This window comes from Mustela erminea, chromosome 13, assembly GCF_009829155.1.
Source record: "Mustela erminea isolate mMusErm1 chromosome 13, mMusErm1.Pri, whole genome shotgun sequence".
In the NCBI taxonomy this organism is placed as follows: Eukaryota; Metazoa; Chordata; class Mammalia; order Carnivora; family Mustelidae; genus Mustela; species Mustela erminea.
This window is the reverse complement of record NC_045626.1, coordinates 74711220-74726858: the sequence shown is the minus strand read 5'-3', so window position 1 is coordinate 74726858 and position 15639 is coordinate 74711220. Positions and strand designations below refer to the sequence as shown.

The 15639-nt window shown below is 43.3% G+C and overlaps 1 protein-coding gene across 1 annotated transcript in view; it reads left to right on the top strand.

Annotated features, from left to right (window-relative positions):
• The window catches only part of MYO1H (myosin IH), a 105635-nt gene that overhangs the window by 71060 nt on the left and 18936 nt on the right, over positions 1-15639 (top strand). The window contains exons 11-17 of the mRNA XM_032310958.1: positions 390-509; positions 1653-1720; positions 2450-2555; positions 3057-3137; positions 4703-4794; positions 7869-7963; positions 11176-11222. Coding sequence (XP_032166849.1) covers positions 390-509; positions 1653-1720; positions 2450-2555; positions 3057-3137; positions 4703-4794; positions 7869-7963; positions 11176-11222 — 609 coding nt within the window. The remainder of the gene's footprint in view (positions 1-389; positions 510-1652; positions 1721-2449; positions 2556-3056; positions 3138-4702; positions 4795-7868; positions 7964-11175; positions 11223-15639) is intronic.

The following is a 15639-nucleotide window of genomic DNA, read 5'->3' as shown; positions in this document are numbered from 1 at the left end:
TGCTTCTCCCAACACCTTCTCATCCTTCAGTTCCTGGGGTCACATCCTCAAAGAGCCTTCCTGATCATCCCACCGCCTCCTAAAACACCATAGGTATCTCCTCACTTTGCTCTCAGCTTGCAACATGACTGTGTGCGGCAATGTCCCATCCCCCAACTGTGAACCCACAGAGGCTGGAATTATCTGTCTGGGTCAGAGCTGTATCTCAGCAGCTCCGTGCCTGGCACGTATTGGGCTCCTGCCTGAACGCTTGCAGGTGGGGGTGGTGTCTTCCCCTAGCACCTATCCTTCACTGGCCATCATTAAAGGCTAATTTGAAAACTCAGAAAGGGATGGACTTTTTTTTTTTTTTTAAACCTTTGTAATGATGCCCCTGTTGTTGTTCTCAGGTACTATGCCCATTGACACTAGAACTCTCTGTCTACGCTAGAGATGCAATGGCCAAGGCCGTTTATGGAAGAACATTTACTTGGCTGGTCAACAAAATCAACTCTTCCTTAGTGAACAAGGTTTGTCCACACATTTTTAGATGACTCACTCTCAGTAACGTGGAAATGTTTTATGACTGACATCATCACTCTAAAGAATTTGTGAGCATCGGCCATCGGCCTCCTGATGGCCAGGGGCAGTGTCTTTCAGCATCTACATTTCCAGCATACAGCAGGCTCACAAAAATGCCCACTGAGGGCTCCTGGGTGGCTCAGTGGGTTAAGCCTCTGCCTTCGGCTCAGGTCATGATCTCAGGGTCCTGGGATCGAGCCCCGCATCGGTCTCTCTGCTTGGCAGGGAGCCTGCGTCGTCCTCTCTCTCCCTACCTGCCTCGCTGCCTTCTTGTGATCTCTCTCTCTCTCTGTCAAATAAATAAATAAAATCTTTTAAAAAAATGCCCACTGAATGATTGTGTCTCAAAGTGGGAATGCACAGTATTTTCAGTACACCAGATGGCTTTCAGTGTACATGGAAAGTTTGGACTTTAACAGTAGTATGTTTTAACATGTGTAAGAAAATAATAAAAGTATTTCCAACTCAACCTAAGTGGACTTATTTAAGTAATAGGGGGAGTTTATTCAGAGCTAGAAATTAAGGAAAGGGTACTGGGGCACAGACATAGATGTAAAACTCCAGGAGGTAGTATGTAAAGGACAGATTTGGAAGGCCTTGGCTCAAGACACCATACTGGATGTTAAATTGTGGCCCTTTCAGAAAAAAACAGTCATATTCTCATTAAATATCCATCCTGTCTGACAGCTCTCGGTCCTCTGTTTAAAATGGTATTCAAACCACCCATCTTCTCTCCTGAATAAACATCTCCTTTGCTGCTGTCTCTAGAGGTCTCTCTCTTTCTTTGGGATTGACGTGGGCTCGGGAGACTGAGAAGGGCTGAAGCAAGGTTGTGAATCAGAAGGGGAAGGTCTCACTTCTTGGGTGGCAGACATCGAAGCCGCAGTGGGATGCTGGCAGGCTTCAGGGCAGAGGAGTGGGCTGGGAAATTCCTTTCCACTTTCCATCTCATGATTCCTCTGTGAGCCAATGCTGAAAAGAGAGACGATGGGAGCTGTACAACCAAGTCCAAGCATTGGAGGCAGCTACCGCGTTTTAAGAGTCATTAAGTAAAAGACCTAACAACAAGCAATGTGTGTTACTTTGACTAGGATTTCACCAAGAAAACTGTGATCGGATTGCTGGACATCTACGGGTTTGAGGTCTTCGACAAGAATGGGTGAGTTCGTCATTACATACTGGTCCTCTGTTTTCCTTTAGGGTGTGAGTCTGGTTTAAGGCATCTCTAGTGTTATGGGAATTGGTTTTCCCATCCTCAGAAATTCTCTGGGTTTCTATAGCTGCTAATTCATCGACTATTCCAGAATTGGAATAACCATAAAAAATGCAAACATCTTTTAGCTTGACTCTTCTGATCTGTTTAGTAAATGATATGACTAATAAGGATTTTGCTTTCTCTGTTAAAAAGATAAGTAAAGACAATTTTTAATTTGTCTACGCGTGTAGCTCTAGTTAATTAAATTTTTGCATCTCGGGACGCCTGGGTGGCTCAGTTGGTTAAGCAGTTGCCTTCGGCTCAGGTCATGATCCCAGGGTTCTGGGATCGAGTCCCGCATCGGGCTCCTTGCTCGGCAGGGAGCCTGCTTCTCCCTCTGCCTCTCTGTCTACCTGTGCTCACTCGCTCTCTCTCCCTCTGTCTCTGACAAATAAATAAATAAAATCTTTAAAAAAAAATTTTTTTGCATCTCAAGGTGCCTGGGTGGCTCAGTCTAAGCATCTGCATTTGGCTCAAGTCATGATCCCAGATTCCTGGGATCAAGCCCCACATCGGGCTCCCAGATCAGTGGGGAGTCTGCTTCTCCTACTCCCCCTGCTGGTACTTTGTCAAATAAATAAAATCTTTTAAAATTAATTAATTACTAATTATTGATTAATTTTCCCTTTCTAGTTTTGAACAGTTCTGCATCAATTATTGCAATGAGAAACTCCAGCAACTGTTGATTGAGAGAACCCTAAAGGCAGAACAGGCAGAATATGAAATGGAAGGTATAGAGGTAAAACATTTGAATGTTTTCTCCTCATTTGATTTCTTATTCTAGTGAAAGAGATTCACTTGAGCAATAATATTTCACTGGGGATTTTATCCTCATTTGTACTCAGAATTATTTTTCACTCTTTTTCTGAGTATTTCCTGGGAAATTAGTTGGACCTTCAGGAAGATTTGTTTTAAGTTGGAGGTAAAAATCAAATTTTGGAAAATCACTTTAAAAGAGAGATATTTTGGGGCACCTGGGTGGCTCAGTGGGTTAAAACCTCTGTTTTCAGCTCAGATCATGATCTCAGGGTCCAGGGATCGAGCCCCGCATCAGGCTCTCTCTGCTCAGCGGGGAACCTGCTTCCCCGCCCCCCTCTCTGCCTGCCTCTCTGACTGCCTCTCTACTTGTGATCTCTGTCTGTCAAATAAATAAATAAAATCTAAATAAATAAATAAAAGAGAGATATTTTATGTTGATCTAAATCCTCCTTGGGCAATTCTTTGGTCTCTGTTGTTTTAGTGGGAACCGATTCAGTATTTCAACAACAAGATCATCTGTGATTTGGTGGAAGAGAGACACAAAGGAATCATTTCCATTCTGGTGAGAATTAAGAGACTTCATACGGTGTTGCCAATGCGCAGAAGAATTTCCCCCAGGCTTCAGAGGGTTAGGATGAGCAGAAAACCAGAAACTGTAAAAGGGAGGTTTTACCAAGAACGTCCATTGGTCCTGAGTTGAGGCTTCTCAGGATGCACCTGTGACTTGATCTCGAACCGTTGCACCTTCTGAGAACATCCCCGGCCGCCGATCCTCAGTTGTTCCAATTCATACATCACTTTTTTAAATGTAAAGGCCGATCAGAAATCATTTCTTTGCCTTTCCATTGGCGATCATCTCCCTTCTAACAAAAATTAACAGGTCCCTTTTCTCCTCCTGCCCCCTCCTCCATCTAACTGTTGGGTGAACAAGAGTCCAAAGCCCGGCAGGACATTGATGGGTGGAGTCTGCAGTTGCCAGGAACACGGGCACCATCTGGATTCAGATCCCAGCCCCTCCCCACACTTACTAGCGGTGTAAACTTAGGTGGGTGTTTTAACCTCTCTGCGCTCCAATCTCCTTGTCTTCAATTGGGTGCGACGGTTCGAGCCCTTAGCTTAAGAGGAACTGTAAGGATGAGTATAGGCACAGGGCTTAGAATTATGCTGGTGTGTGGCAAGCATTCAGACTCTAGTCGCTCAACAGATAGCATCAGTGCTTACTTGGTGCTATGATTTGGACACAGCAGTGGACAAAACAGATCAAAACCGCTACACTCACCAGGCTTTAAATTCTAGCACAGAGACGGACAAGGAACAGGTTAATGGGCAAAATGAGGAGGTTGCATGATGAAGAAAAAGAAAAGATTAGATATGGTGGGGAGGACGATTCAATTTTAGGTAAGATGCTCTGGGAAGGGCTGTGTGGACATCTGGGGAGCCACAGACTGACCCAAGCTATTCTGTGTGTATTCAGTGCTCATATGGATTGTCAGACTAGTATTTTTAAATATTTTAGTAATAAATATTTGTTCCTGTGTGGTTTTGCATAGATGGAATCAGAAAGCCTAGAGATCCTACTTCAGGAGAGTCATCTCACCAAACTGAACCCAGTTTTTGTTTTTTCTTGCTGTTTTAATAAAAGCTGCAGGGTTGATTCATTTTTTAAGATGGTCCGTTAAATGTTAACAATGTTAAAGACCTGAAATAGGAAGTAGACACAGCTGGAGAAATGTGAAAAATCAGATGTACCTGGTTTTATTTCTTTTTACCAGAAGACTTTGCTCCTAGTAAAAAGGAGATACGTCCTTAGGCAGCAAAGACTGGTTAAGAGAAAATGAGGTGGCATGTTTAAGTAAGTTGGTTATGGAGGCTGTGGTGGGTCCTTGGGAAGACTCTGGAAGTATGACGAGTACAAGAGTTGACTTGCCAAAGAATTCCCCATCCCTCTGAGACACTAGATGCCTGGAACAGATTGGTGCCCTCTCACCCCCAGTATTCACCTGAACTTGTGTTCGATAAGAGTATTTTAGTCCAATACATCTGCCACAGCTGGCAAAGGCATTTAAACTTGGAATTGATGGCATGTGATGGAGGCTATGCATTGAAGCTTCTGTTTTTCTCTGGAAGGATGAAGAATGTATCCGTCCCGGTCCCGCAACAGACTTGAGTTTCCTGGAGAAATTGGAAGAGAAAGTAGGGAAGCATGCACACTTCCAAACGTATGTATCTCGCTTGGGAAGCTCTTGCCTGGGGAAGCTCATTGTAGATCCACTTTCTTGGATATGTGGACAGTGGACCCCATAGCTGTTCTTCATACGCTGCTTCGTACGCTGAAACGTGATGCATCATAAGGATGCACCAACTCATATACATCATACCTTTTGTTAGCGGAAATCAAATTCAAATGAATTCTGAGTAGAATGTTTGAAGATTTTGTATCTATGATTGTTACATTTTGGATAGAGTCATGTGCATGAAATAGTTGTTTTGTTTTGTTTTTATTATTTTTTTTATTATGTGAGTCACCATACAGTATGTCACTAGTTTTTGATGTAGCATTCCAAGATTCACCGTTTGTGTATAAGATCCAGTGCTCCGTGCAATCCTTGCTCTCCTTAATACCCACCTCCCAGCCAACCCATCCCCCACACCCCTCCCCTCTAAAACCCTGTTTGTATCTCAGAGTCCACAGTGTCTCATGGTTCATCTCCCCACTCATTCCCCACCGCTTCATTTTTCTCTTCCTTCTCCTAACGTCCTCCGTGTTATTCCTTACGTTCCACAAATCAGTGAAACCCTATGATGATTGACTTTCTCTGCTTGACTTACTTCACTCAGCATAATCTCCTCCAGTCCCGTCCATGCTGATACAAAAGTTGGGTATCCATCCTTTCTGATGGCTGAGGAATATTCCATTGTATATATGAACCATATCTTCTTTTTTTTTTTAAGATTTTATTTATTTATTTGACAGAGATCACAAGTAGGCAGAGAGGCAGGCAGAGAGAGGGGGAAGCAGGCTCCCCGCTGAGCATAGAGCCCGATGTGGGGCGCAATCCCAGGACCCTGAGATCATGACCTGAGCCGAAGGCAGCGGCTTAACCCACTGAGCCACCCAGATGCCCCTGGACCATATCTTCTTTATCCATTCATCTGTTGAAGGGCATCATGGCTCTTTCCACAGTTCGGCTATTTTGGACATTGCCACTATGAACATTGGGGTGTATATGGCCCTTCTTTTCACTACATCTGTATTTTGGGGGTAAATACCTAGTAGTTAGGTTTAAAATACAAAATACATATGGTGATATGTGAAGCTCTGAAGTAAACAACCCAGCAAATCTTCACATTGTATGTACCTCCCTCATCACCAGCACCAGATCAAGATACAGAACATTGGTAGCAGCTCAGGAAATTGACTAGAAATTTAACTTGGTCTCTGAGACAAGGAGGAGAGAATTACTTATCTCATGCTCTGGAATCCTAAAGCCCTGGTTTTGAATTCCAGCTCAGCCACTTATAAGACAAGTGACCTAGTGGGTAACATTGTAAATGACTACATAAATCATTTCTGGCCATGGCAAAGACGCCATAGATGATAGCGGCTTTATCGTGCTTTCGTAGAATATCGCGAGGAGAAGTAAATGCATCAGAAATGGAAAAATAGATTGTGGTCTGTTCGCAAATGGAATAATAGCCACAAAAATGCATCATCTGTGATCACATGCAGTGATGTGGGTAAATCACAGAGCATGTAAACAAGAGAAATCAGACACACAAAAAAGTGTATACTATATGATTCTGTTTCTGTAAAGTGCCACACCAGATAAATACCAGCCTGTTGTGTTAGATGGGGCTCATCTGGAAGGGCTCAAGGTGGTGGGGGAGTAATTCTCAGGTAATACTGGTAATATTTTGACTCTTGATCTGGGTGCTGGTACCATGGGTATGTTTCTTGTGCCCAAATTCACTGAATTGCATACTTAGGATACCTGCACTGTCAATATGTATGTATATATATTTCAAGAAAACGTTATAAAAATTAGGAATCACCAGAATCCAAAAAATGACGTTTCATCAGTATTTTAGTCCCTCCCTATCATAAAAGTGTAAGGTAGTAAAATTATTTCTTAGTTATCACCTGGAAGAAAACAGAAATTATTTCATTGTGTAAGTAAGTGTTTCTGGGGCTCACATAGGTTAATTCCTCAGTTCTTCAGAGATGGATCTAATTTTGAGTTTTTATTTCAATTTGAGTTAGTTAACATACAGTGTCATATTAGTTTCTGGTGCACAATATAGTGATTCAGCACTTCCATACGCCACCCTCGGTCATCACCCCAAGGACCCACGGAGGGTCATGCCCTCCTTCATTCTTCATCACCTATTCCCCCTCCTGCCACCTGCCTCCCCTCTGCTCACCATCTGTGGGTTCTCTATAGTTAAGAGTCTATTTCTTGATTTGTCTTTCTGTCCCCTTTTTCCCCTTCGTTCATTTGTTTCTTAAATACTAAATATGAGTGACATCATATGGTGTCCTCCTCTGACCTCACTTAGCATTATCCTCCCTAGCTCCATCCATGTTGTCGCAAATGGCAAGATTTTTATTTTTTTTATGGCTGAGTAATATTCCATTGTTTATCTATAAACCATATCTTTTTTTTTTAAGATTTTATTTATTTGACAGACAGAGATCACAAGCAGGCAGAGAGGCAGGGAGAGAGAGAGGAAGGGAAGCAGGCTCCCTGCTGAGCAGAGATGCCGATGCGGGGCTCGATCCTAGGACCCTGAGATCATGACCTGAGCCGAGGGCAGAGGCTTTAACCCACTGAACCACCCGGGCGCCCCTAAACCATATCTTCTTTATCCATGCATCAATCAAAGGACACTTGGGCTGCTTCCATAATTCGGCTGTTGCAGCTAATGCTGTTATGACTATTGGGGAGTACGTATTTTTGGGAATTTGTGTTTTTTTATTCTCTGGTGGTACGATTTGCTGGATTGTCAGGTAGCTCTATTTCAACTTTTTGAGGAACCTCCATACTGTTTTCCAGAGTGGCTGCACCAGTCGGCATTCCCACCACCAGTGCAAGAGCGTTCCACTTTCTGCACAGAGAGGGATCTAATATTAGGGAGGCCTGTGCATGTTTGGTTTCCGGTGCTCCAGTCAGTTGCCATGCTCCTAAACAACTTGTGAAGGCTTCTCTTTTGCTACTTCCTTCATATAGTGGGGCGCATTTTGTTGCCCCAGATGAGGAAGTTTCAGTCCGTGTCTATTTCTGTCTTGCTGCAGCCGGAAGCTGGCAGGGCCAAAGGGCCGGAAGAGGATTGGCTGGATGGAGTTCCGGCTCTTCCACTATGCGGGGGAGGTCACCTACTGCACGGAAGGCGAGTGTCCCAGCCACGCAGGTGCCCCTGTGTCCACTGAACACATGGCTGCACGCCCTTCCCAAATGTTTGCTAGCCCTCCTTGCAGGCATGCCGTCTGAAGGGCTTTTTTCTTATTAGTTCTTATTATTCATGACTTTTACCTATAACCACTCCATTTCACCCATTTAAAGTGTACAATTCAGTAGTTTTTAACTGTATTCACTTTAGAGTTATGCAACCCCTTCGCCCCAAAAAGGAACCCCGCGTGCGTTAGCAACTTCTATGTTTTCCCCAACCCCCTCCCCCAGAGCCCTAGGCTCTGACCTCTTCTATTTTCTGTCTCTGCAGATTTGCCCGTTCTGAGTATTTCGTATTGATGGAGTCTCACAATATGTGGTCTCGCGTGTCTGGCTTCTTTCACTTAGCATCGTGTCTTTGAGATTCTCCTATGTGGTTACTTTTATTGTTAAATAATATTCCATTCTATGGATAGACACCGTTTTGTTTATCTACTGGTCATTTGATAGTTATCTGGGTTTGTTCATGCTCTTGAGCTATTACTAATAATGCTCCTATGAACATTTTCTTTCAAAAAATATTTTCGTTGGTCACTTATGTTTTAGGTTCTAAATTATTTTCACTTTTTTTCTTTTTCTCTTTTTTTACATTTTTTAAAAAATTTAGTACATCATTAGTTTTTGATACAATGTTCAAGGATTCCTTAGTTGCCTCTAACACCCAAGGCTTATTCTTTTTTAAAGTAGGCTCCACGCTCAACGTGATGCTAGAACTCATGACCCTGAAATCAAGAGTCACATGCTCTACTGACTGAGCCAGCTAGGCACCCCTAAATTATTTTCACTTCTAAATAATTAGTTTTTTCTCTAAGAACCTTTAAAAAAGCAATACATTTTTTTCCTCTTAAATTCCCAGTGATATATAAAAACAGAAAGCATTTTAAAATAGGATGAGTCTCTCTGTAGACATCATCAACTGATTTTTGTTTAAAGGATATTATACATGTAAGGCTAGAAGTTGGGGTCCATATAGAAAAGTCCAAAAAGGAAACCGAAAGTCCCCTTTACTCCCAGCTTCTTCTGGAGGTAACCCCAAGAACCAACAGTTTCTTGTACTTTTTTGGGACAATAGAAATACCTTCTCCATGTACATGTGGGGGCACACATACACATCCAAACGTGCACCTATACACACAAAACCAAGGCGGATTGTTATTTTGTGTTCTCTTTGGCAACTTTTCATTTAATGACTATGAGAGATCATTTGGATTCCAGTTAGTACTCAGTGAGCCCTTACTGGGGGCCGGGACTGCTTTATCTCTGTTGTTCACTTAAACCTTGTAAAACCCTTGTATTATTATACTCATCATCGTCATTATCATCTCCCTTTTAATCTATGAGGCAATTGAGCTCAGAGAAGTCCAGCCACTTGCCCAAGGTCACTCAGCTTGTAAGTGGCAGGATTGGGGTTCAGATCCATGCCTTTTGCCTCCAGTACCTCGTCCCTCATCCAGGCTCTGCAGCAACCCACAGATCCCACCATGTTTCTTTTGAGAGGCTACAGGCACTTGCTCTAGGGCTGTAGCCTTTGACCCATTTGATGGACACTGCTTGTTTCCAGTGTTGTCTCTTGTAAACATGGCTGTGTTTGGCATCTGCCTATTTCCATGGATGGCTGTGTGGGTGGATACAATGTGCTTTACATAAACAGCAGGATGTTATTCGGTCCTAGAAAGGAAAGAAGTTCTGATACCCCCCACGGATGGAACCTTGAAAACTGATGTTAAATGAAATCAGCCAGTCACAAAGGACGAAAGCTGTATGATTCCAAAGACAAGGTGCCTGGAGTGGTCAAAGTCTGATTGAGACAGGAAGTAGAAAAATGGTCATCAGGGGCTGGGGGAAGGGGAATGGGGAATTAGCTTTTAATGGGGTCAAAGTTTCAGTATGAGAAAATGCGTTCCGGTGACGGCTGGTGGTGATGGTTCGCAACAATATGACTGTACTTAATGCCACCAAACACTTACAAGTAGCTAAAATGCTGAATTTTTTTTTGTTATATATATTTTACCACAATAAAAATGTTAGTTTTGGTAGCTCCAAACAGCTTTCTAAAAAGATTATATCATAGATGTTTTTGATACATGTCTTTTTTAGCAGATTTTTGTTTTTATTTTTATTTTTTAAGTAGGCTCCATGCCAGGCGGAGCTTGAACTTATGACCATGAGATCAAGAGCTGAGCTGAGATCAAGAGTCGGATGCTCAACCAACTAAGCCTCCCAGGCGCCCCTGGTGCTGATTTTATAATGTCATTTAGTTACTAATATAATGATTATTAACTGATTAGGTTTTAAGTGTGCCATTTCTGACTTTAAAACTTGGCACATTCTCCTTTGTATGAGGATACATACTAGCATCTAATCCTGATGCTTCAGTTTTGCTTTCCTCAGTGGTGGGGATGGTTTTCTCACCTGGCTTCCCCAGGCCACTCTTGAAATTCAACACTCCATCCATTGTTTCAATGTCATTCCTTTTTTTTTTTTTTAAGATTTTATTTATGTATATATTTATTTTATAGATAGCATATTTTATGATATCTATTTTATAGATACAGTAGGGGGAGAAGCAGAGGGAGAGGGACAAGGAGACTCCCAGCTGAGTGTAGAGCCCAACACGGGGCTTGATCCCATGACCCTGAGATCATGACCTGAGCTGAAAGGAAGAGTTGAATATTCAACCAACTGGGCGACCCAAGTGCCTCTCAATGTCATTCCTTTTTTACATAGCTCTTTGCTACTGGATTAGGACAATACTTAGGATAAAGGCTGTACATTTGTGTGATAGCTAGGGAGAGGTTAGAGTACAGTGTGTGTGCCATAAATTCAATTCTGAGGACCTTCTCAACCACAGGTGGGATTACTCATCCAGGAACGTCTGGCAATGTCTAGAGACAAATTTGGTTTTCCCAGCTGGGGAAGGGACTGCTGGCATCGAGTGGGTAGAGTTCAGGGGTGCTGCTAACCATCTTACAATTCACAAGACCGTCACCACAATAAAGAATTCTCCAGCCCCAAACGTCCACAGTGCCAAGGTTGAGAACCTCAGATCTGAGCCTAGGAGATTATTCTCAGGATTTCCCTTTGCAGTCAGTTGGGATGGAATTGCATTTTTAGACAAAGCCAGTGATTCAAAAATTTTTCAATGTTTTACAGGATTCTTAGAAAAAAACAATGATCTCCTCTACAGACATCTGAAAGAAGTAAGTCTGGAATTTAACTATATGTATATATGGCCGCCTGGATTTTTCTGTACAGTGCTTTATGTTAGAACTCTAGCATGGCCAGGAAAGATATTCAAGGTCATCTGTATGATATGCCCTTTTAAATTTTATTTTATTTTATTTTTTCAGTGTTCCAAGATTCATTGTTTATGCACCAAACCCAGTGCTCCATGCAATATGTGCCCTCCTTAATACCCACAACCAGGGACCTCCCTACCCTCCAAAACCCTGTTTGTTTCTCAGAATACACAGTCTTTCATGGTTCATTTCCCCCTCCAATTCCCCCCAACTCACTTCTCCTCTTCATCTCCCCATGTCCTCCGTGTTTTTCCTTATTCTCCACAAGTAAGTGAAACCATATGACAATTGACTCTCTCTGCTTGACTTATTTCACTCAGCATGATCTCCTCCAGTCCCGTCCATGGAGAATGGGGAACCCTCTTACACTGTTGGTGGTAATGCAAGTTGATACAGCCACTTTGGAAAACAGTGTAGAGATTCATTAAGAAATTAAAAATAGAGCTACCCTATGACCCTGCCATTGCACTACTGGGGATTTACCCCAAAGATACAGATGTAGTGGAAAGAAGGGCCATCTGTACCCCAATGTTCATATCAGCAAAGTCCTCAATCCCCAAACTGTGGAAAGAGCCAAGACACACTTCAACAGACGAATGTATGATATGCCATTAATTCAAGAATGTATATTGGCCCTGTTGTGTGCTGGGCTAGTTCTTTTTTTTTTTTTTTTTTTTTTAAAGATTTTATTTATTTATTTGAGAGAGAGACAGTGAGAGCATGAGCGAGGAGAAGGTCAGAGAGCGGAGAAGGTCAGAGAGCGAAGCAGACTCCCCATGGAGCTGGGAGCCTGATGCGGGACTCGATCCCGGGACTCCGGGATCATGACCTGAGCCGAAGGCAGTCGTCCAACCAACTGAGCCACCCAGGCGTCCCAAGGGCTAGTTCTTATTCTCATGGGGCTTACATTAGGGGCAGGGAGGGGTCAAGAATAAATATATACAAAAAAAAAGAATAAATATATACAGTGACCCTTAAACAACATGAACCTGACAATTTCCTGTGCAGTGATAATTCCATGTATAACTTTCAACTCTCCCAAAACTTAATTACCAATAGCCTACTGTTGACTGGAAGCCTTACTCATACATAAACAGTCATTGAACACATCTTTTGTATGTTATATATTATATACAGTATTCTTACAATGAAATAAGCTAGAGAAAAGAGAATATTATTAAGAAAGTCCTACGGAAAATACACTTAAAACCCCGTACTGTAAAGAAAAAGAAAATCTGCATGTAAGGGGATCCACGTGGTTCCAACTCATTTTGTCCAAGGGCCAACTGTACACAAATAAGTTACCCGTCGGTGAGAAGTGTTCTGAAGAAAACAAGAAAACACGATTGAGAGGAGAATTTTTAATCTAGTTTAAGAGATCAGAGGAAACACCCCTGTGGAGGTGACTTTGGGCTAAGCCTGAGTGAGAATGTTACTGGCCATGGAAAGATTGGGCTGACTCCAGGTTGAGGGACTGGCGTGTGCAAAGGCCCTGAGGCCCAGACGATTTTAGTGTGTGTTCAGTAAGGAGTATGATGTTTGGAGAGGGGACTGAGCCCAGCCGGGTGAGGTCCCCAGGGAGGAGAAGAGATTTTTGTTCGGGTGCAGTGGGAATGTACTAGGGTAGCATGAACAGAGGATGAGAAAATTGAGACCCAGAGGAGTCTCAACTTGCTCAAGATCACATCATGAAGTGGGGCTGGAGCTGTGATTAGCCCCTGGGGCCGCTGCTGCAAGTTCCAATCTCCTTCCATATACCTCACTGATCAGAAAAACCCTGGGTGTTCTGAAGCCTTCCTTTGTATTGAAACAGTAGGCTGTTTTATAAAAATTAGATTTTATTTCATTAGCTTGGTCTACAAAAAGCTTAAAGTTAGGGAGACCTTTTCAGAGTGAACACAGAGACTGTTGGTTTCAGGAATACCTTCTGGCTTTTCCAGTCTTTCTCGGCCCAATCTCTGGGCTTCGGGATAGGAACTATTCCTAACTTTGGATCTCTGCTCTAGGCCGGTGCTCTTTGGGACTGAGCATCAGCCCTGCCTCTTCCCAGCGCGGGGTCTGAAGCAGATTTTCCTGTCGTTGTGGGGTGGGTCTGGCGGTGCCCCTTCCCAGGGTCACTGTGAATGACACAGGCATAGAAGGGCCCAGCTGGCACAAGGAACGTAATACTCCTCTCCTGGCTTTGCCCTGTGCACCACACCCATGCCCATCACAAACCCACCTATGGAGGCTGCTTCCCATGAAAAAATCTCAGATTCTCTCCCTTCGCCAGCTAGGACTGATAGGCCTGGCCCTTTCTTTTGACTTCAAGATGGATCCTTTCTAGGGGCGCCTTGGTGGCTCAGTGGGTTAAAGCCTCTGCCTTCCACTTGGGTCATGATCCCAGGGTCCTGGGACCGAGCCCCGCATCAGGCTCTCTGCTCAGCAGGGAGCCTGCTTCCCCTTCTCTCTCTGCATGCCTCTCTGCCTACTTGTGATCTCTGTCTGTAAAATAAATAAATAAAATCTTACCAAAAAAAAAAAAAAAAAGAGAGAGAGAGAGAAAACATGGATCCTTTCTAATGTGTTCACCCCATCCCCAAATTGCTCTTTCATGCCATCATTAAGAGCAGAATTAGAGTGGACTAAACAAAAATTTTTTTAAAGATTTTATTTATTTATTTGACAGGGAGAGAGAGATCACAAGTAGGCAGAGAGGCAGGCAGAGAGAGGGGGAAGCAGGCTCCCTGCTAAGCAGAGAGCCCCATGCAGGGCTCGATCCCAGGACCTTGACATCATGACCTGAGCCGAAGGCAGAGGCTTTAACTCACTGAGCCACCCAGGTGCCCCCCATCACAATTGTTGTTAAGTGTTCATTTGAGTAGCATTAAACACCATTGATCCTCGTACTCCCAATCTCCAGGATCCTTTTCATCTTGGAAAACTGAAACTCTGCCCTCTGTTTCAAATACTTAACTCCCTGTTCCTCCTCCCTCAACCCCTGCAGCCACCACCCTACTTCCTGTCGCTCTGAATTTGACTCCTCTAGGAATCTCATGTGAATGGGGTCATACAGTACTTGTCCTTCTGTGTCTCATTTCTGCCCCTTAGCGTGATGTCCTCAGTTTCATGCATGTCCCCACTTGTGTCACAATTTCCTTCCTTCTTTTTTTAAATTTCTTGGGTTTTTAAAATTGTGTTATGTTAGTCACCATACAGTCCGTCACCAGTTTTTGATGTACTTTCCAATGATTCACAGTTTGCATATAACACCAGGGTGCTTGCTCATCACAACATGCGCCCTCCTTAATACCTATCATCGGTCTACCCCGTAACCCAACCACATCCCCTCTGAAGCCCTCAGATTGTTTCCTGGAGTCCATAATTTCTCATGGTTTGTCTTCCCCTCCAATTTCTTCCCATTCAGTTTTCCCTTCCTTCCCCTAATGTCCACCATGCTATTCCTTATGCTCCACATATGAGCAAAACCATAAGAAGATTGTCTTTCTCTGCCTGACCTATTTCCCTTAGCATAGGCCCCTCCAGTCCCATCCATGTCAATGCAAATGGTGAGTATTCATCCTTTCTGGTGGCTGAGTAATATTCCCTTGTGTATACAGACCACATCTTTATCCATTTGTCTGTTGAAGGCCATCTCTGCTCCTTCCAGTGTTTGGTTAATTTCCTTCCTTAAAGGCCAAAGAATATCTCATTGTATGGATACAAAGAGAAGAATTTTAGTGTAGAATTAATTTTTTTAAATTGAAGATCTTTGGGGCCCTTAGGTGGCTCAGTCAGTTGAGTGTCCTGTTCTTGATTTTAGCTCAAATCATGGTCTGAGGGTCATGAGATCAAGCCCCCTGCTGGACTCTGCACTGAGCGTGGAGCCCACTGAAGATTCTCTCTCTCCCTCTCCCCTTACCCCTCCCCCACTCTCTCTCAACTCTCTTAAAAATATAAATCAAGATTTTTAGTAATACAAACTATTTTGAAAACTTGTGCACGGTGGGGAGAAATCAAACTGCACAAAAGCTGATGTCCTTGACCCCGTATCACCAACTCTCTGACAGCCACCTGTTCTAGCCATTTGATTGTGTATCCTTCCAGGGGTGGATCAGACCAAGGGGTGTGTGTGTGTATCCCTCCTTTTCCTTTCTCTTCACACAGTAATCACACACTGTACATGTGTTCCTTGTCTTGCCTTTTTTTCCCCCCCACTTAACACCGTCTCCTGGAGATCATTCTTCGAGAGCTGTTCATTCTTTATGGGCTGGACTGTGAGCAAGGATAGCTTGGCTGTGTCCAAGGAAAACCATCGGACGGCCTCACCGTGTACACA